General features: G+C 34.2%; 1 protein-coding gene across 1 annotated transcript in view; it reads right to left on the reverse strand.

The window, feature by feature from the left end:
- Positions 1–1,081: 1,081 nt before the first annotated feature.
- Positions 1,082–22,091, reverse strand: part of LOC113501209 (trissin receptor-like) — a 69,890-nt gene continuing 48,880 nt past the window's right edge. Inside the window, exons 6-7 of the mRNA XM_026882278.1 lie at positions 4,347–4,508; positions 1,082–2,592 (exon numbers count right to left, since the gene is read on the reverse strand). Of these exons, the coding sequence (XP_026738079.1) occupies positions 2,101–2,592; positions 4,347–4,508 (654 nt within the window). The 3' untranslated portion in view covers positions 1,082–2,100. The remainder of the gene's footprint in view (positions 2,593–4,346; positions 4,509–22,091) is intronic.

Raw genomic sequence — 22,091 nt, forward strand, 5'->3', positions numbered from 1 at the left:
AGGTATAAATCATAACTTATATCTTCTAACCACGGGGACGAAGTCGCGGGCAACAGTTAGTCTTTTATATTTCTGGTTGGTTCTTACTTAAGAATAAGGAAGGTAAAGCATATAGGCATAGAGCCATCGGCAAGTCTGTGTGTGGCATGAATTTATTCAGAAAATCCCTTCCTACCAAGATATTAAATGAGCTGTCAAAGCGTTACTACCGTCGTTGACTTCCAACCTTAAAAGGACAACCGATAAGGTCAGTTTTCACAAATCAAATATTAATTAGGGTCTGTCTAGCCGGCCCCAATCAGCTTCGAAACCCCTCTGACGTTTAAACCTACTTTGGTTTCAAGTTTAACCAATTCAACACAAACAAATTCATTTCAACGATTATAGTTTTGATTTACAATGACTTTGAAACGGCAATTTCGAATTTCAAATAGAACTATTTTCATTAAACCGGTCTACTCTATCGAAACACTTCTAGAATAACAATGGATGTATTATTTACACGACTTTTCTTATTAAGATTTACGAGAACAACGTGGGAACGATATTTTGATGTACTTTGAACAGTCGATAAAATTTAAATCTAATTTCATAGTCTATTTAGCGTAGTTCAATTAAAACGATTTGATTTTGGACCCATCTTCACCCCTTTTATGTACAAGGATATAAATAATTGATTGATCAGTGAAAGAGCAAAGAAACAACGACTTTTTCAATTAGGTACTATTATTTACAGAACAAACATTAGGTGGGCCCAAAGTCAAAGTCCATTACGTAACATGTAGTCCACATTAAGGTGTAAATAACTATTATTTGATACAATCTTGTAAAAATATATAATTACGTAGATGGATACATTCATTCGCCGTCGCATGTGATCAGCAAATATTGGTAAATCAACGAGTTTTATGATAATGTGTATTTGGCCATGGGTCGCTCTATTCCAACTAGTCCTGCTATAAGGCGGAACTTTTAACAATTTATCTCAACTTTATTAAATTTGTTACGTATAAAAATGTTTAGATATGTTAAATATTTACATCGAGTTTTATAACAAAACTTTATTTACATTCTCTTATTTTTTAAGTTTTATTAATACTTTAATTTATACATTTTTGATATTCAAATCTTTATGCGACTAGAATGTTATTTTACGTAGCTTATAAGATACTCGTATCGTGTAATATTTGTAGTTGTTATTTTAATATTGTCAGCTATCACGCCCCTAGTATTACCTCTATGATGACAAGTGTGCAGCCTACCTCTGCTGCTGGCGATAGCGGGGTAAGCCTAAGTATTATTGAACATAAATATTGGATTCCAAAACCCGAGCTCAAGATATTAATATGATGACATATACCTTGACTTAAGAATCGTTTAAGTATGATCATTTCTCCTGAAGTGACGGGCTGCTGTTATAGGTGTAAATTCAGTATTCACATCCATTTTAATACAAGAGAAACATTGCATTTATCTGATAATTTCTTTACATCTTATGCTACACTTTGCTACTTTAACCGGGTTCAAAAATATACTTATGACATGAAAAAAAAAGACATGACTGAATAAAAAAAAATGGTTTTGGGAGTAACAAAAATGGGATAGAAACATGCGTATATAATTCTTAAAATCTAATCATTTTTAAACTGGTCGCAAGTAGTGTTGAAGTAAGTACTCCACAATTATCTAATACATTATTGCAACGACGTTAAGAAAATACAACAGCAAGTCATCAAGTATTCAATTAAAAGAATATCATACGAACGTTGGTTCTCGACTCACTTACAAGCACTAGTTAATCTAACAACAAACACGCTTTAAGCTCGTGAGATCACCATGTTTACATCACACACACTCGCACTCCAATTTGTTTGTGTTGCCAGTCGGCGAAATTCACTAAGAAGTTCTTAACGAGTCTTATTTCTATCACTAGTTAGTGTTCGGATGCTCTCTCTCTGTCTCTTAGTCGTACAAATCACGCCTAGATATGGTAGAGACAGTGTAGAAGCCGCTGCTATCCGTCACTTCGTCGGTGCTCTCCGTTAATCAGGAAATATCGATATTTTCCACCTTATACAGGAAGCGCCGCCGACGCATGTCTCATGACTCTCCGTTGGGGGCTATGGTGACAGTGCTGCAGTTGGCGCGGGTCGAGCGAGTCGAGCTCCTGCGCAGCCCCACACCACCCACTGGGTTCAATAAAATTAGGTTCTCACTTTTCCTTTTCCCATGGCAGTTACAGAAAAGTAACTCTTTCATGCCTTTCCTGAAATTCTTAGATAAGAAAGCGTACAGAAGTGGATTTATGCCTGAGTTGAAGTAAGTGATGAGGAAAGTGAGCGGTGTGAGGAGCGTGCTGAAATCACTGGAGCCTTCGTAGCCGCTGGACCAGTACTGCCACATTTTGCGTGCGTGGAATGGCAAGTTGCATATGGCGAAGGTGAGGACTACGACGATGAGCATGCGCACGACGCCGCGGCGCGCGCGCAGCACGTTGCGGGAGAGGTGGCTCAGGTGGTGGCAGTTGCGTGTCTCGTGGCTGCGAGCCTTCGGCGTGCTGGACTTGCCCACGCTGCTCATCGTCACCACTTTCTGCGTGAGAAAAAAATGGTTAAGTTAGATCATTATTTAAAGCAAAATTAAAAAGAGTAAAATAATAATATTTACTGGTATTAAAGTACATTATTACTGTATTTTACTGGGCTGATATTTTTTTAACTTTTTTCATTTCTCATTTGTTAACTCATGTCACAAAATATCAACGTGTGTGCTAAAAATTGATTAAACATCAATATTTTACCATAAAAATCGAATCAAGTCAACTGATCTTTCGATTTTCCGGCTCATACTAAATATTCAACGAGTAGAAATGGTGCAATACCTGCCTCTAGAATTCAGTTTAATATTTATGAATCGTCAAACCGCTTTCCACATATATCACAGTTTGTTCTGTTTGTGCGACGCCGAGCTTAAAGTAGCATCTTTTCATTGACTGAGAGGAAAATGTTTGCGGAGTTAGAAGTTTACAGTCTCGCCACGGGAAGTTCGCCTTAGCCGACAGTACTTTAGGAACGAGATACAACGAGACTAACACATATTCGAACAATGCAGGCTTTTCTTTCAATAAAGAGAGTAAAATGGGCACTATCGCAGGCTTTTGGAGAAAGTACTACTACAATAGTGAATTGTCGAATAAAAAGCAAGTAGACTTGTAGAATAGCGCGGTACCTCGAGTGTTACCGCTTCCCAAAAGAACATTAACGTGTTATATGAAGCCGAGCGCCGCCGGCGTCACAATCCGACCAGCTTATATCCGCCAGACAGTTACATAACCGTTCCAGCTGTTTGTAGCCTCGAAAACAAACTTTATACCTACCTGCCAAATCAATCTGAACTTGATCCGTTCTATCCACTGACAAAGAATTTAAGATCAAAGAACTTCCTTAAGTTAAGAAAAGGTACTAATATAAAGCTTCCTTTTGTTGTTAAGTTGTGCCTTCTCGATAAGGGGGTGTGGCAAATTGATATCCAACGTGCGATTCTTATTTGTTACGCGAAGCTAATGATTGGTTTCGGTACGAACAATATTTAAAATTGGAACGTCATATTACCATATTATGTAAACAACGTTATTGTAGCAATTGATTTTAGAATCTGAAAATGAACTCATGTTCATGTGTTTCAATCAATGAGACAAACGCTTGAGTAAACATTTTAATGATGTTGCTATTGCAGCGAGCCGCATAAATAGCGAATTGATCGTATCACTGTATGCAAACGAGGCTGATAGTGGAACCAGTGTCGTTCCAAAGCCTGTTTAGCATCCAGCCACTGAAATATTTGGCAGATACTATGTACAGGTTTGCGGGTGTTTTAACGAGATCGCTAAAACAATGCTTACAAAGCCAGAAACATGTTGCTAAATTAAATCCTTTGTAACGTGGGAATATAAACTCTAAGTGCTCACACTCCACGGGCATGAATAATTCAATGCTTAATATGATAATGTAAGAACAGCGCTATTTATTAGCCTGCTTTATTAAAATTCGTTGTGGGTTTAAACTGCTAGTTTGTGACACCACAACTGACGTTGAAACGGAAACCGTTTTGAATATGTAGCCCGCATAATGGAACTTCACACAAGCGTGAAAAAAGACGGAAATGCAACGTGACTAAAGAAGGTCACGACTGTTTCCAAGCCTGGAAGGGTTGGAAACACTCGCGACCCCACGTTAGAAAATTGTTTGAAAAAAAAGAACGCTTGGTAGACTCGCCTTTTTGCATAAATATATTTTTAGACTTGAGTAAGTGTGCTCTACGTGTTTCATACTAGTATATGTATATACCTTGTCATCGGTAGTGCCAACGAAGGTTTGTTGCGGCTCGTAGGCAGCAGGGCCTGGCTTCTCTCCACGCTGGTACTGCGTCGCACAGCACTGCACACGCTCCAGATGCTGGAGCGCATGGGAACTCTGCCACAGACCCACTGCGATCCTAGTGTATAGTACCTGACAAAACAGAAAAAGCTATATAATATTTAGCAGATACCTTATCAGTAGCGACGTCAAAACGCAGATGATTTAGGTTGAGTCAGTGAGCCTGATACTACGCGGGAGCAAGTGTCTATGAGGATTCCCTCGCTACACAAAAGAATATTAAAGTCTTTCTAAGTTTATCCCTTAAACCGTTAATCTACGGTCCTGAGGAACCACAAACACTCATGGTATTTTTTGTTGGATGAAAAGCTGACAGAAAATCGAGATTTTTAAAAACGTTTTTAAAATTATGTCTTATAAATTTAATGTTTATTTTAAGGGTCGACGTGCAAAAAAACTGATTTCCAGAAAACATTGTGCCGGGCAAAATGCGCCTATCAAACGTTATGAAAAGTTGAAAACTTATCACGTCATTTTCAAACTACATTCAACATTTTTTTTATAGAAATCAAAAATTATTCATGATTCGTAAAGCGTCAAAAATACATCTGTGTTCCCATGTCATGTCTATGTTAATTGTACAGGACCACATTCAACATTTTAAAATTTGTATATATTTGCGAATATGACCCTTGTCATGTTGGGGTTAAACATTTCGTCGTCTTTTTGTCAATTATACATTCCGTCATCAAAACTTGACCGCAAAAGGGTTGACCTTGACCGCAAAAGTTAAAAAAGAAGCTTACTTGTCCCTATCGTTATGTTGATATTTTTTCTTTCCTTTTTATATATGGTAAGCCCTTTATTTTGCTTGCTTTGTTTTGCTACGGAGAGTGGTTTTACTTCTGTGTTAGTTTGTATTGTCACATGTGTACAAAACTTTTAATCCAATAGAAACCTAGTTCGATTTTGCTGCATGGTTTCCTCTAAGACTTTCTAACAGTGCTAGTAGTATAATGGGAAGACACGAAGGATTCCGCGTAAATAGGTAAAGAGAAATATGTTTTTCTTTAAAAGTATGCTTTGCAAAAATTGATATCCCGCCATATTCGTTACCGTTCGTGTACCAGCGGGTGCTTAATCTCGCATTTTTATATCTTTGTTTTCAAAGCGTCAACAGACATACACTATCAGTAAAAAATTCAGCCTAGTAACAGACGGACAAAAAGAGGGTTTAGATTAAACCCTTTTGTAAGGAACTCAAAAAGAAAGGTTTGTTAAAATATACTCCAGCAACAAACAAAAACATTCATAATTGAAGTTAATAGGAAAGTTAATTGCCTTCTCCTTTCCTACCCCGCAAAGAAAGCTCATAAATAAAACATAAGAAGTCGGAAAACAGTCCGATATCGGCTCTATTTTCAAAAACAGATGCCATCAATTTATTCCTTTACGGTTCAAAGCAATTACTATAAATACATGTTATGAAGGGTTACCCAAATCAGACGTAATCGATGTAGCTTTAAGGCCGCAAATATATTTTTCCTGGATAAAAATACACGGAAGATACCACTTTACAGTAAGCCGTAATGTGAATATCGTATATTCCTGAGTCCCGATTCTTGTTACACTTTATGGGGTGCACAATATGTCGCAGTAACTTCAGGCTAAAGCGCTGATACCGGCTGAACACAGACATTCACATAGCAACCATAAATATCAATACAGAAGCTGGAGAGAATATCTCTTTAGTACAATAAATAACAAATTATTTTAGGCATGAAAATTGTAAACATGTAAAATCACAAAATTTTATGCTTGTGTTATCGATAGTTATGAAACGTGAATTCGTGAACGTACCAAAATATTATATTTTATATATAAACTGTGGATAACGTTGTGAGTTACACACTTGTAATATGTATAAATATTTTTCTACTGTGGTGTATATTTTTAGTGTGTAATTGTTTGTTTTCCCTAAGTAATAAATAAATAAATAAACAAAGAAATTTGCTAGTTTAATGTGGAGATAGAAATGTGGCACATTTATTTGTAACCGACTTCAAAAAAGGAGGAGGTTATCAATTCGACTGTATTTTTTTCATGTTTGTGACCTCATAACTTGCGAACCGGTTGAACCGATTTTCATGATTCTTTTTTTGTCTTGTATAAATATTTTAGGGCAAAGTAGAAATTGTTGTCTATACCGACACACGAATATGTTCTTTCACAATAAAAATGTATGTCATGCATGAAAAATTATACCTAATCTAAACATGTTTATTTAAGTGAGGATATCTTTGTTTGGCGTGACTCTCTGTCGTGTCAGTCTATGGCATCATATCTGCAAAACTGATGAAGCGACTTTAATTTAGTTTCTTATTTGCATTAAACAGATGACTTATGTGCGTGTGTTTAACGTGCAGCGGTTCAGCCATTTAAAAGTTGTAGAGATTTAAAGTGGGGAGACCGAATGTCTGCAAATATACTCGAGTGAGGTTTCAAATTATTATTATACTTTTTAAAGGGTAAGTAAGTTTTAGTGTCTGTGTTTTTGTATTTTTTATAAATAGAGATTTTTTCTGCCTTTACCTAATTTAAAAAATGATTGAACTTAAATACATTGTATTTGTTTCTTGAATAACTTAATAATACATAATAGTTTCCCAAGAGGATGGTATCCTCAATCAATATGGGTAGAAATAACTCAATCTGTCCAAGTTAACGAGATTTATTAGTGTGTTTACCTTCAAGCTCAACCACTTACAAACTTTCAGAATGTTACAAAGGCATTGAAACGGGATAACTTCCTTTAATAATACCTCTTATATCAGAAATAATCGATAATATTAACAAATGAAAAGCAGCTGTAGTCAGGCACACTGATTTAGCTTCATACATACAACGTTTAGGCTGCGTTTCCAACAGAGATATTCGAGGATGTATAGCAAGGGATGTGATTGTAAATAAACAATTGAATCGCTTCATTTACCACGCCTCGGTCAGCACGGCTCTTGAAGAAACGGCTCAGCGGATATCCTCCTATAACACATTCCCATCGCAGATTTCTGTTAGTAATGCAGCCTAACGCTGACCACATAGCCCGAATGTACTGAATTGACAGTCAAATTCACGTCATATGTTGAAAACGAATGTCACTGTCCCTCCAAAACTTAGCGATTCTTAAAAAATGTACCTTTACGGTTCCCAATAATTCAGGAAGAAACGGTTCCTAGGTAAATCAAGGTCAATAACCTCGTAAGTCTCTCTCATTTGTTTTAATACGGGCTTGTCATAATTAGGAATTCAGCAGGCATCTTAGCGAAAAACAAGAATATTAAGATTCTAAGTGCGAACAATGCTAATTGCAAGAGTTTTAGTTTTTAAACTTGCTACTTGTTCTTCATAATTCTCCTTGTTTTCATTTAAAATTTCGAGGTTTTTCTTTCGGCTGTTGTACATGTATTTTCCTGGAGTATCAGAGGTATTATAGGTTGGTACGATTGCAATCAGAGTTGAGCCGCCACGAGTTGTGGCCCAAGTCGGCATGAAATCGATGGATTCAACGAAACGGGCGCTATTTTCGCGAACGTCGAACATTCTGTATCTGTTAACCTATTTTATCTGGCTGATGTTCTTTTGTTGTTGCTGTTTCTGTTTTGATAGGTTTTTCAATAGTATGATACTTTAGAATCAATTTGTATTCTTGTTAAACCAAAAATATAATAATTTTTTTAATTTTCACATAGTCAAGGATAATCCGCCTGATCAATTTGATAAAGAAAAAAAAAGTATCTGTTAGTGTTATGAGAGCAGCCTGAATGGATCTTTGTTTATTGTACCTGATACAAACAATGTTAATTAACTCGTTGTTGATGTTAGTGACCTTAGAAAAACAAGCAAAAGAAGAACAAAAGTAAAAGATACAAAATAAACAATTTTACTAAGCAAAGGTTTGTTTTTTAATGTTTTGATTGAACGTTATATTGATGTTGTAAATGAAGGAGATATATTTAATACTCCCACGTATGAACAAAGTAATAAAGCTCTGTAAAATACGATATTACAAGTCAATATTTAAGCAGATTTAAAATAAATAAACTAAAGTTTACTCATATTTAAACTATCGAAATTAATTATTAATTTAGTAGAAAGGTACTTTGCCTCAGTTTTAGAAATAAATAAGACTAAATAAATAGTCTATATAATAGATCTTAAGTGCTATTGTTATTTTTTTTTTCATTCTTATATCTTCTTCTAGCTGTTCCCCGCGACTTCGTCCCCGTGGGTAGTAGATATAAGTTATGATTTATACCCGCCCTGTTTTTTCACATTTTCCATTGTATCTTCGCTCCTATTAGTCGCAGCGTGATGGTTTATAGCCTAAAGCCTTCTTCGATGAATGGTCTTTCAACACAAAAATATTTTTTCAATTTGGACCAGTAGTTCCTGAGATTAGAGCGTTCAAATAAACAAACAAACTCTTCAGTTTTATATGTATATATATTAGTATAGTGTATAGATAGATTTATATCTACTACTTACATGTCACATGCATATATTATGATGTTGCATGGTGCACAAAGTTATTTATTTTTATTTACAGCTAACCTCAACCACTCCGAAAACTGGTTTGAAAATATAGTTATCCAAAATTCGAATGACTAATTGTTCTCAAACTTTCTAACCTACTTGATATTAAGTGCTAACATTTAGCACTTAATATCAAGCAACATTCTTGAATTTAAAAAATTAGGTTATTCTAAAACTCAGTCTCATTTAAATTCATAGTCTTTTAAAATTGTGTCTAGTCTAATTTTAAAAATGTGACTAGACACTTATATAATTAAGTTAGACCAAGCTTTTAAGTTTTCAAAGATAAGATTTTGTATACGAAATTTTAGGGTTTATGACGTACGAGTGACTTGACGCTGGTACTAAGTTAATATCGCTATTAAATTAGTTTCAAATGATGGTTATCTTTATTCATGTTTGCATTGCATTAGGCGCAAGTTATACAAGTGTAATTAAGTTTAATTGGTCGTAAAATCAGGCTTAAGAACTTGAGATCATAAATATAACTCTAAATTATCTGTGGTAGGTTGAAAGAAGATTTCGTGGAGGTGAGATGGTGCTATGTGGAGTATATTGGACGGTTTCGCTTTAAAATTTGCTGTAGTTCTGCTTTAAAGACCAGAGCACAGGTGCATTAAAAATAATGTCAATATGTGGATAAGACTAGAATGAATTAGTTTGATACAAGTGTCCGCCCGTGTACGGCGGACACTTGTATTGCGCACACAACTTGTAGTAATTGTAGTGTGTATTTTGTTTTTTCGAGTAATTTTTTTGACATTCCAAACAATGTTTCTCTCCACGAATCATTATTTGATAATACACGTTACTTAGCAGAGTAAAACCTATTTGGCGAGCCTAACTAGGCTGTGCAACATTCATTGGTTGAGATTACTTTTACCCCACGCTATTCTAGGGAGAATTAGACGGGAGCACTTATATTTCCTTGTGCTGGAAATAAAACTTTGAAAAAGAAAGTATGAATACTATTCTCACGACTCTAAACTTGTATCACACTATCTCAGTTGAAACCTAAAAATACCTATTATTTTTGGATTGTTTAGGTTTCTGTGTGCTACTCTGTCTGGGCCAGACCAATGTCAGGTGTGTGATCAATTGTCAGCAAACATTGAAATAATTCAGGGCACAATAAACGCACCTACTCACCACGTTAGACTCTTTCACTTAGAGAAAGAGTTACTTTTAAACATTATGATCCCACCAAAAACTTTTTCATGTAAAATGTTGCCAAGACGAGCCCATATGACTCGCACTGTCAAAAAGTTATCAGATCTCATGTAGAGCCAACCTTCTAACACTACACGCCCTAACTCTACAAGGCCTAACTTCACAAACTCTACACCTTAGTCAAAATATGTGGCTTGGCCGTTCTTTACTACAAGAACTATTGTATAACACAAAAGTAATGAACAGTGAATTAATTTTTCACCTTACGCCGATGTGAATGTAGCGAAATGGCCGCATTGGCAGATTCGTCTTTAATTGTTACAACTAACTAGTATTCTATCGCATCTTTCATCAAATTAATAATTTATTAAGGGTAAAAACAAAACATAAAGCGCCCACTATGATATGGACCTATCAAAGGTCAGAAAAAAAATAACAAGACAAGATTAAATCGTACTTTTAAGAACGAAAATAAATGTATTTATAGACATCAAGTTTAAATAAAGCCAAAAGGTTTCTAGTGAAGTATTTTTCAACAAAAAAGTTTTTTTGGAAACAAAGTAACGGGGTTACTTTGAATAGATAGCTTACAGTACACTTCCTTTGTAAACCGCTGCCTCGGGAGCCGCGACATGAAATATTTCCACACCGGCCTGATAAGCCCTTGTTGTGTAAATAACAATAAAAACCTCTTTCACGCTTATCCTTTCAATTACGGCTAGGGTTTGACAAACAACATATTTCGTTCTTGCAATTTAACAAGAGGGAAATGTATCCGCACTTTGTACTTTCAAGCATGTTTTTCAGGTGTAATAGTACAAATTGCCTGAGTATTGTTTGATTCTTTGTTTGCGCCATCCCTGAAATTGAATCTTTTGAAAGTGGCTTTGTTTCGAAGATCTTTTATATTGTCACGGTTACGTCTTCATCTGAATATATATTTTTGTTGAGATATTTTAAGAATATTTGAAAGTCTATTAAAATATTATTTCTGAATGTTAAAACGCAAATGCAGAGGACCATTCACGAACATTCGTGGACCAGCCGTATCGAGTGTAACTTAACCTGTGATCTATCATCTTTCGCAGTTGTAGTTTAGTTCGTGACGTTATATATTGTTCTATGAAATTTAAGTACAATTAACTACAAACATGTGAAACTTATATTGCATATTAGCATTAACTAGTCAAGGAAGTACTACCGTGTGAGCGTGAAACTTAAGTTTTCACTTTGTTCAAACACGCGAATGCAGTTCAAAGTTTAATACGCATTTACAAAACTTAACTAATTAACAATTACCGCTAACAAGTTATTATTTATTAAAAATGTACTTATTGGAGTAAATCTTATATTGAATTTTATAATATAACTAGCTGTTGCCCGCGACTGTGTTGGTATATAGCCTAAAATCTTCCTCGATGAATGGTCTATTCAACATAAAAAAATTTTTTCAATTTGAACCAGTACCTAGTTCCTAAAATTGGCGCGTTCAAACAAACAAACTCTTCAGCTTTAGATATTAGTATAGATACACTATGATAAGTGTATTGAAAAACGTCTATAGTATTTTTGCACTGATTTAAATTTGCCTTCACAAAACAATATTACAGTGTCTACCAACGCTACATTACTTCTGTACATGGAATAGAATTTCAAAATTTCCTGGGAAATGGTTACTAGACAGACAATGATTCTAGCTCAGGAAATTAAGGCTATAAATAAATAAAATCCATTACAATTTATGTCAGTAAGCTCACCTTAATAAAAGCAATACAAAAGGGTGGTTGCGTGCGAGACCTACATTCCACATAAGCCATACCCCTATAAATATTCGTCACCACTATATTCAGACAATATTGTAAAATATTCAGAAATGACATCACACGACACTATACATACAGACGATGTATAGTGTCGTGTTGTATGTTTGTTATCTTTTCACGATCAAACGGCCAATTTTAATGTAAGGCACCGAATTAGATTATATCGTTCATGCTGGCAGTACGTTAAATGGGAGTTATACTTTCGCAGGTAAACAACAATGCAGGCGAAACCATGAGGAAAAGCTAGTATGAAATGCATCATGAAAACTCCACTCCAAAATATTTTCATTGTTTGCGGAATGTAATGCAGGTAGCGCATTTAATGTTAATAATTTATTAACACCGTGAATATTTCATGATTCAAATTTGTCAAGTTTCCAGTAGAAGGTAGTGCCATATTACTGAACAAGTATTTTTGTTATATTTTTAAATTGCATGACATGACATTGTTGACATATTAGTTGTAAAATGTACCTGATTCGTCCTCAAAAGTTTTGCTGCCATTAAAGAGGTTTTATTTCACCACAGTTTATTAAAATGACTTCTAAATGTTAAAGAGATATCAAATATCCCTAGCTCAGAACGCCTATAATTTAAGACTAACTTTTCAGTGAATTCTGAGAGACTTCTTGGTCTAAATTACAATTTAGCAAAATGGCTTCGTAGGCAGTACTTTTGGGACCTATAATTACTGGCATTGGGAAAATGAAAGCGTAAAGCCTTGTTCCTTGGGGGAACGCGATAATGTATATGTTTCTTATTTAAATTATCTTCTGGTAAGTCCGACTGATGAATGAACGAATCCCTCCATTCCCTATAGCTTAGAGCTTGATGATGGATGATGTTAAAACTTTTATAAATTAACGTTGTGAGAGGTAATGCTCTTCCCATTTTTCGGATAATAGTTCAGGCTCTTGGATTACATTTAGAACAAATGATACACAAACACAGCCAAGCCAGTTAAAATGTTTTTAAAGAAAGATACCTTATTTGCAAACGCATTAAAAAGTCACTTAAATTACCAAACAAATCAAGAAAACTAAATTCTACTAAGAGGCGTAATTGCGTTCTTTTATAGCAAAAACCTGAAGTAAGAATCCAACTTAGTTATTATCGCTCTATCTTTTGCAAATAAAAGTTAATTACTCGAAAGCACACTTCATAAGACCCCGCCCGCTTGCGTGACAATGCGGAAAACCGCAAGGAATTCTATCCTGTTGATTTAGAAGCGAGATGTGACAGTGCAAACCGGGATCCTAGTTTGTCGAGTTTTATTAACTTTTTCACTGCTCTGCGAATGTCGTTTTGACTTTATGGCTGTACAACAAAGGTGTTTATCGTTACTACGAATTAGTGGGACTTTGTCAAATGGAAAGAATTTGGGACGTAGTCAAAGGGAGCAGAAATTAAATTGAGAACAAAGACGAGATGGAAATTACTGTGATACCCGTTCGGTTCCATTTGTTTGATGTGCACGCTCTAATTATATAGGAACCAACGTGTCTTTTTGAATTTAGAATACATTGAGGCATCGGTCATGATTAAAATTGAACAGGAATGGAATAGTAACTACTTCTGAAAATGAAATTGACAGCATAGTGGTAATTGGTTTTTCCTTTTTTTTAAGTTTAAAATCCTAAAAAAAGACGCTAGACACAGGTAGTTCATAACTAGGATTAACACAAATAATAGATTTTTTGATCTCGTGGGACCATTTTTGATTTGTGCGGGTGAGCCCGCGGGCAACATTTAGTATAAACTAAATATGACCCAATAATCGTGGCGTTCTCCGAAGAATTCTCTTAAATGCTCATGAACTTTGTACTTTTTGGCTTCTGGAGGTCAAGGTGTCGCGTTTACCCACTCGGTGTAAATTGAGGCTTAGAATTTATTTGCTCTAGCATCCTGGCTTTTACTCAAAAAGTATCTCAGCACTTAAAACTTTCTGATGAAAGACATCTTAATCTAACTTTATGGCAAAGGTCAGGAATGTGCCAGGATTTCGTTTTCAAAGTTTTTAAGATGAACGATGAAATATAAAATCAAGAACAATTATTGAAGGACAACAGAACCTTCTCGGATAATAATGATTGTCATATTGTAATATAGTATTTTCGTAAATTCTTTTCTTAATAAATAAGCAAAGACAAAAAAAAAACGTATTTTACGATCAATATTTCACGGAATGGCGTCAATATTAAATAACGAATTTGCTTCATTTCGACGACAGTTTAGCTACGTAGATACCTAATAAGGGATTTCTTGTTTAAAAGTGTATGATTAAAAGAAATACAACTTTAAACTTGACATAATATGCAAGGGGGACTCGCGCCATTGAAGGATCTCTACAACTGAGCTAGCGAAAATCAAATTTGAAAAAAAAATAGGCATACATTTTTTGGCCCCGGCAATTTTAATTGACTTTTTAGTTTTTTTTCATATTGAAGCAACTAAAAAAAAACCAACATGCTTCATGAAATACAGCCTGGTGATAGACTGGTAGAAAGTAGGATGCCTGCTATAGGGTTCCATTTTGACCCTTTCGGTACGGAACTGAATAAATGAAAGAAGAAAACATATTTTTAATGTTGGTCTTCTAAACATCGTCAAAAGTATCTCGATAAAGTGTGGACAAGCAGACAGCAATAATGAAGCAAAAAGTAACTCTGAAGTAATTCGCAACTTTCTGTTTCAGTTTTTATTGGGTATTAAGCTGTTTTATGAATTTTAAGTAAATTCCGCAGAGGCTTTTACTTTCTTTTTCATTTGAAATATTCTTATTTATTATGTTTTCCGACAGAACGTATTAAAATTTTGTCCTCAATTGCTATTAAATTTTATAAACGGCTACGTAAGGAGCGATGTTTAAAGTGACATTTAAATCAATGATTTACTAATTATATTTTTTAAACTATTTTAAACCTAATATGAATACAAAATAAACCAAATACATAATTTACAGAGCGTCAAAAAAGTTTTATCATCATTTGATAATTCCCATTTAGAGACAGGTAACATGTTGTACATAATTTACCTATTTTTGACAAAATAATGGGAACAACAGTTGACCATACAAGTAAACATAAGATATAAGATAACAAATGAAGGGTAAGTTTACGCGCAGATGTTTTCAATAATAATTAATCACACAGGTCCCATAAGGCAGTGAGTTATTGGTTTTACCCGTTCATAGAGTTATATTACAAATCTCATGCAAACTGCAGAAGGGTCTCAACTGGCCTTATACAGGATTACACTTCAAACTTTGCTTGATATTCTCAATGTATTACGTTGCAAATCCACTCGTGACTTGCGTTACTATTTTAAGCTATATTACGCATTATAACAATAAGAAGGTTTTATTTAGTTTCATCTTTCCCCTTGTATGTCTGTCTGTTGGATGGTAATCAAATCTTGCTAGTCGAATTTGATCAACTTTGCGGTTTTCGATTGACTAGGCCAGGACAATGCAATGCTATGACAACATAGCTTAGCTGATCTGATGCTGCAGCTGGATGGTAGCCATAGGAACTCCGCTAAAAATGCCATCGGGCTTAGATTCATTTCAATTATCTTTCTCTTTTGAGTCTTAGTAATGACTTCAACAACTAGCCATACATCTGATAACATATACAAAAACGAAAGCCAAACAATACATCCCTATGTTGCACACAAAACTAGACAGTATAAATCTAGGCAATCAATAATGAACTAAATATTCTGAAACGAAAACGTAATGAGGATCGCTGAGTGAGGTTCACTTTACCTTGCTACAACATTGTGACAGACCAAGGTTTCGCTAGACGAGTTTAATTTATTGCCTTACATTTAAGTGATATTTAACATTGCGAAATTCCATTTTTGCTTCAAACGTGCCATATGTCACCACTTTGTGCAAAGCAGCTATTTCAAACAAGTATTCATGAAAGGAATATTTTAGGTTATGACGATTTTTAATAATATGTACGAGTCATGAATGTTCATTTCCGTAACTAACACATGATCACTTTGTTAAAATATTGCCTAAGACAATCAATATTATCATGAAAATATAACTATATATTTTTATCAATAGGTTACCTATCGATAGATAACTAGCTTTTTTACATTAATTACCACCATTTGTATAAATTAAAAAGTTCAATTTAAATTTCTAATTAAATCTGTGCCGAAGCTGCGTTTAATTTTCATTTGTTTTAATTAACGATAAGCAAGCTATTATGAAGTCCAGATATCCTTTCTGTTTTCTGTTTATTTGAGAACGAAATGAAAATCGTTCCACGTCACACTTTTAGAAGTATGACATTGGCATTTGTGGAAACGAGAAGGTGCTCCTCGCTGTGTATAGCACCATCTCTCTTTAGTAGAGCACAGCCGTGCTTTTCAAGTACCAGGTTAAAAGTTTCGTATTATAGTAGTATACTTTATATTCGGTTACTTTTATGTCGTGTAATGAAAATTAGCCTGTCTAGAAAGGCGGCCATAAGAACACAAAGAACATATTCGCTTGGCCGGGTATCACGTGTGATCTTGATTAGACCCCGCCGCGGTGCATTAACATGATTAAACCATTGTTGAACAACATTTGCGTCTCGCTGTAATTACCTTAGTAATCTGCCTACTGTGAACTGGGCACAAGTCGTGTTGTGAACAAACAGTGACACACCCTTGGAAAATAATTGAACTGAAAAATAGTAGAAAAAATGCCACGCGAACCCGAAATGCTTGTTCTAAGTCTAGGTATCTTTTTGCATGTACATTTTATATTTCATAAGCCCCTGCAACACAACGATTGATTTTCTTAGCGTGAGAGTAATTTTTTTAGAAGAAATAAAGATTCGGATTAAGATATGGGAATAATAACCATCGACTTTCGTTACAAGTCTACAAAAGAACGAGAAAAATCACCTAGACAAAAAGCTTTATGATAACTTGCGCAACAATGTATTAAAGAATGTTCTGGCGTAAGTAAAATAATAAAATACACACCTACAATTCTTTTCATTTCCTTACATAATCTTTCTTCTTATTTATAAACCAGTAACTAGCAATACATACTACTTGCCACTAGCACAGTAAAACATACATAACGCATATAATGTTTAGAAACATGATAACAAAGGCTTTAAGGATACTTCACTAACAGTCTAACACAATAGTACTTGCCAAACAAATAAGTGGAAAGTACAATTGTCGGGTTACAAAAGGATAAGGGCTGCACGTAAATACGCGGTGGCTGTTTAACATGCAGACTGTGTTATTTGTAACAAGGACTTTAAATTATATTCATCTACATATTTTAAAAACAAATTATACAATGCTTAGGTACGTATAATGTGAATGTTTTTTTTCTCGAAGACTATAAAAGAGAATTTAAAACTGGTTAAGTACGAGTCACAATCACACAGTCACAGACACTGGGGGTTCCGTGAAATATACTTAACAAAAATAAATCGGTTGAGTGACAAATAAAATTGTGGGTTCAAGTTCATTACTCAATCAACAAAGTATGATCGTCAAAAACATTGCGTAACCACGATCCCTGCTTTTGTATTTTTGTTATAGCGGTAATAAATGATCATTAGATTTAAAACATCCTAAAAGCAACCACCAACCACTAGCTCACGGTTTAAACCTATGATTTCAGCTAAGATGAAGAATAATAAAGCTTCTCTACGATAATAAATTTCTAGTAAAAAAATCTTCGAATATAGAAAATCCAAAACACGAAATCTGCGCCGATTGATTTTTTTGGACTAATGTCAATTGAAAGTGACTAGTATTCGATATCAGTCTTTGACTGTCTTTGTAATATAGATCACGTTTTATACCCTTTGATTTTCCTATTTTAACATTCTAGTGGTGTAGGTACTAAAAGTATTTCTATTCTATTCAAACCTTTGTCTAAACTGAAGCTGGGACGAAGAGTTTCGAACTGTATTGAAAAACCGCAATCTAGGTAGATTAGATATGTAGGCACTATTCTGTTAGCACTTATAAATGATTGTGAAGTATTAAAAAGAAAGTTTTTAGCTGGATGTATGACCTGCGGAAGGCCGAGTGGTTTTAGTTAACACGACCAAACCCACTGGCCGTAATATGTTGCAAGTTTGATCCCCGCATATGACAATCATTTGTGTGTTCCGCAAACGCTTGTTCTAATGTTGGATGTCTTGTGCCTGTGACTTGAATATTATTGTGAAACCGTCGCGAAAAATTATATCTAGACTCTAGAGCATAAAATATAACTTTATTGGTATTGTCAGAGTCAGTGTCAATTATAATTTTGATATAATCAGTCAACTTTAACTAGTAAGAGCTTTTATCGTTCACGTTTTTATGTCAAAATTTGTTTAATGTAAATTCAGTTTTCCATTTCTTTTTGAAAGGTAAATAAAACGTTGTTTGACACTTGAGGCACGTGTTTGTAATTAGTGTTTGTCGGTCGACGTATTGATCTATTTGTTATGCATAATTATGTTATCAGAGCAGTCCGCAGAAATTATACAATAATGTACTACACGTAACTGAAAATTCAGTTATTTAATCCTATTAATAGCCGGTTTTCACTGGATTTCCCTTTCAATTGAATTACTTATCTAAAATTACCTAAGGACGTGCAATGATAATTTTAAAATTTCATTAATTATCTAATTACTTATAGATAAAGTAATGACTTTTTTAATACCTGAATTTAAAAAAAAATGGTCTTTACGCTGGTTATTTTCAGCAATTCATTCATTAAGATAACGAAACTAATAACAATCTTATATAATATTTGATTAATAAATGTATTACATAGCAACCCTTATTAACTAATGAGGACGATAGGCGTTAACATCAGACATGACAGTCTCATACGCTTTGATGTGATCACGAGACGCGCTCCTAGATCCGCCATTTAATGCCAAAAGTTATTATTGAATTACGTTACTGTGAGGCGACCGAGAAAGGTAAATACTGAAATTAGTTTCGTCGAAACTAAGCTAATTTATTCAACGCGTGATAGGATCATTTATACTGGGAAAAGAGCTCGGAAAAAATGGACTGGCTTATGTCAATTTATTTACCTAACTTTTAATACTGTTTTTTCATACAATTTGCGTGTTGTTAGCTGAATATTCTGTAACCGTGTTCAGGAGGCGGTACAGATTATTTTTCCTCTTCAGTTCTTTACTACTTGGTTAGATTATTATGTTTCAAATGGCTTATGGACTTAAAAACATTTTGAAATTATTGTTAGGATTTTGTTTTTAGAAATGACGTAAGAGCTGTTATTTAAGTTAAAATATTCATTGTCGATTTAAGATGTACACATAGATAATATTGCTTGGAATTTCCCGTGGCGCACGAAAATGTGTACTCTTATACAAATGTATGTATTGTTCTTAATGTATTATCGGGATTAACATGTTTTCGCTGTTGTTCAAGTATAAATGAACGGTAAACAAGATTTTAGTAGAAATGTTCATATTTGTTCACAGCTGCGGTTCCAATCAGCATAGTCTGAATATAATTAACAATTTGAACTCAGCGACAATAGAAAATTAAGTATTCAGAGAACGATCCAAAGGTTTATGAAGTGAAGGTTTATTATTTAAACATTTAGAAGAATTATTTAAACACAAAATTATCGAAAAGCAACGATTTTGGTGACAAAAACTCAATTATGATCTAAGATGTCGGCAAATTGTGTCAAATATTATAAAATGCAACCTGTTCGACTACTTTAAAAAGATTTATCAAAAATTTACTTTGAAATGAGTAATTTAACAGTGTGCCATGTTAAGTGCGGTAGACAATAGGTGTTTCATTTGTTTGACCACTGAACAGTCAGCCGCAATCAATCACTCGTATTTTAACTATTGTAGCTATCTGTAAATACCGAACAATGAAATGAGCATTCTACCTATTTAAAACGTTGAGCAAACAAAAGTATTTAATTACTAGCGCTCGCCTGTGGCGTTACCCACATGCAATATCGCTGAAAAGCATAATAGTGATTTTTTAATTTATTAAAACAAACCCTATGTTACTTCTAATCCCTCCAAGAATATGTGTGCAAAGTTTGATTACGATCGGTTTAGTATTTTTCGCATGAATTCGTAACAAACAAACTCACATGCACATTGAAAATATTAGTAGGGAGTAGTCTTCGAAAGGGCAAAGTCACCTGACCTTTATAATGAAGTAAAAGTAAACTCAACAAAAATGCTAACTAAAAATGCAAACGGAGATGAAGTTGGTCAATTAAACCCAGTTTCTGACAGTGCGGTCGAACCCACACATGTATACTCGAAGCCACTGATTAAAACCATTAGGCTCCTGAGAATTCAACGTGCAAATATAGATTCACTAATTTCAACTTTAGGAATTTTGATTATATTTTTTTAATTGGGAGGTTGACAAGTCAAAATATTACCTCAACTTCAATTTTTATTTAATCCGTCAGTTAATATAAATTGTGTATAGAAAAATATTTTTGCCGTTATCTAAAAACAATTTTTTTCTTAAATAAAGTGTTTATTCAATGTTATTCGGTAATCAACTGACGATAAAATTTTGATAGAAATTCTCGGAATACACAACATTATATAAAGCAAAGAGGAAAATTTAGTTTTATCCCAAAAAACACCCTGGACCTTTCGTAACAAGTATGAGCTTAAAAACTTGATTTCGTTTATTTAATATCTTATCATGTAACTTGTTCTTTTTAAGACAGAAGCCAGATATTTATTGGCTCTCTTGATAAAATAAAAAAATATTTTTGTTCCGTAGTTAAAATACTTTAGGAAAACCTTCTTTAGATAGTATAACTCAAATAAGTATTCGAAGGATTTCACGTTTATTCAATTTCCCGTTTATAAAGTCTGTTATGATAGGATACTTTTCCAAATCTAGAAAAAAATATAAATTACTTAGTTCTTTGAAACTTTTTACATCAAAAGGAATATCTATTGCTATGTAACAATAATAATATTCCACAACTTTCACGTAACGCCACCTAGTCTCAAACTAAACAGGGGTTGTATTAGGAGTAGGTACTGCATAAATGATAAATATGCTTATATATTCCTTAATACATACATAACATAGATAAATTACACAGTTACAGAATAAACGATCGCGCTCACACAGATATTTTTCCTGAGAATTGAACTCACGACCTCCTTATAACAGTCAGGGCTACTAACCACTACACCAACAGGCCAGTCGTAATGAATAGATAGATGTGGCCGAGTGATATTTTATAAAAGTGACACACATAACCTATGAGTTTTTGAGTCTTTTTGACTGAAAAATAATGCAATTACTCTTTCATCAGCTTTACACAGAACATTTAACTATTCGTCATTTTAGTGTTATTAGCCTAGAACAAATTAGGTTGGCCTTAAATAATACTATTAAAGGGGTACGAAATGTACGAATGCTTTTATAGTACTCCTATTGAAACTAATTTATTTATTGCTTTTCATAATATCTTTGACTGTACCTAATCTAGTTAAAGTTGGTTACTATATATTTATAAATGACTAGTAAGAAGAAAAAGAGATTTCAGGGTTGTTACTACCATGAACGATTATTTAATTGTTACTTATCAAGAACCATGCTTACATACGTGATTGATAAAACAGACGATAAAAGGTTTTTTTTTAATTTTTCCTTAGCCCAAATTGGAAAATTAATATTGGTATATTATTATGAAAGAATATAAAGTCACGACTGAGCAAAATAGGAAAAGATCGTAACTAAAATTAACTAAATCCACAATCACAATAGATAAATATAATATCTTGAACAAAATCTTCTAGACTGATCTCATAATCCCGGAACCCCTACTGTTTCAAATATCTTGAAGCTTTTCATTTCCAAGTCATTTAGTGTCACAGACTGCTCGGATAGCCGAGTGGTTGAGGTCACCACGCCAAACCCACTGAGCGCGACGCCTCGCGGTTTTGATCCCCGCGTACGCCAAGCATTTGTGTGATCAACGAATTAACTGTTTGTGAAACACCCCGCGACACGAGGATAAAATTCCAAAATTTGGGAATCGGAAAAAAAATATTTTCGGAGGACAAAACAACATCCCTGTCTCCTGTTTTCGCAGTCAAGTTAAATACTAAAGGTC

Source organism: Trichoplusia ni, chromosome 15 (assembly GCF_003590095.1).
Source record: "Trichoplusia ni isolate ovarian cell line Hi5 chromosome 15, tn1, whole genome shotgun sequence".
In the NCBI taxonomy this organism is placed as follows: Eukaryota; Metazoa; Arthropoda; class Insecta; order Lepidoptera; family Noctuidae; genus Trichoplusia; species Trichoplusia ni.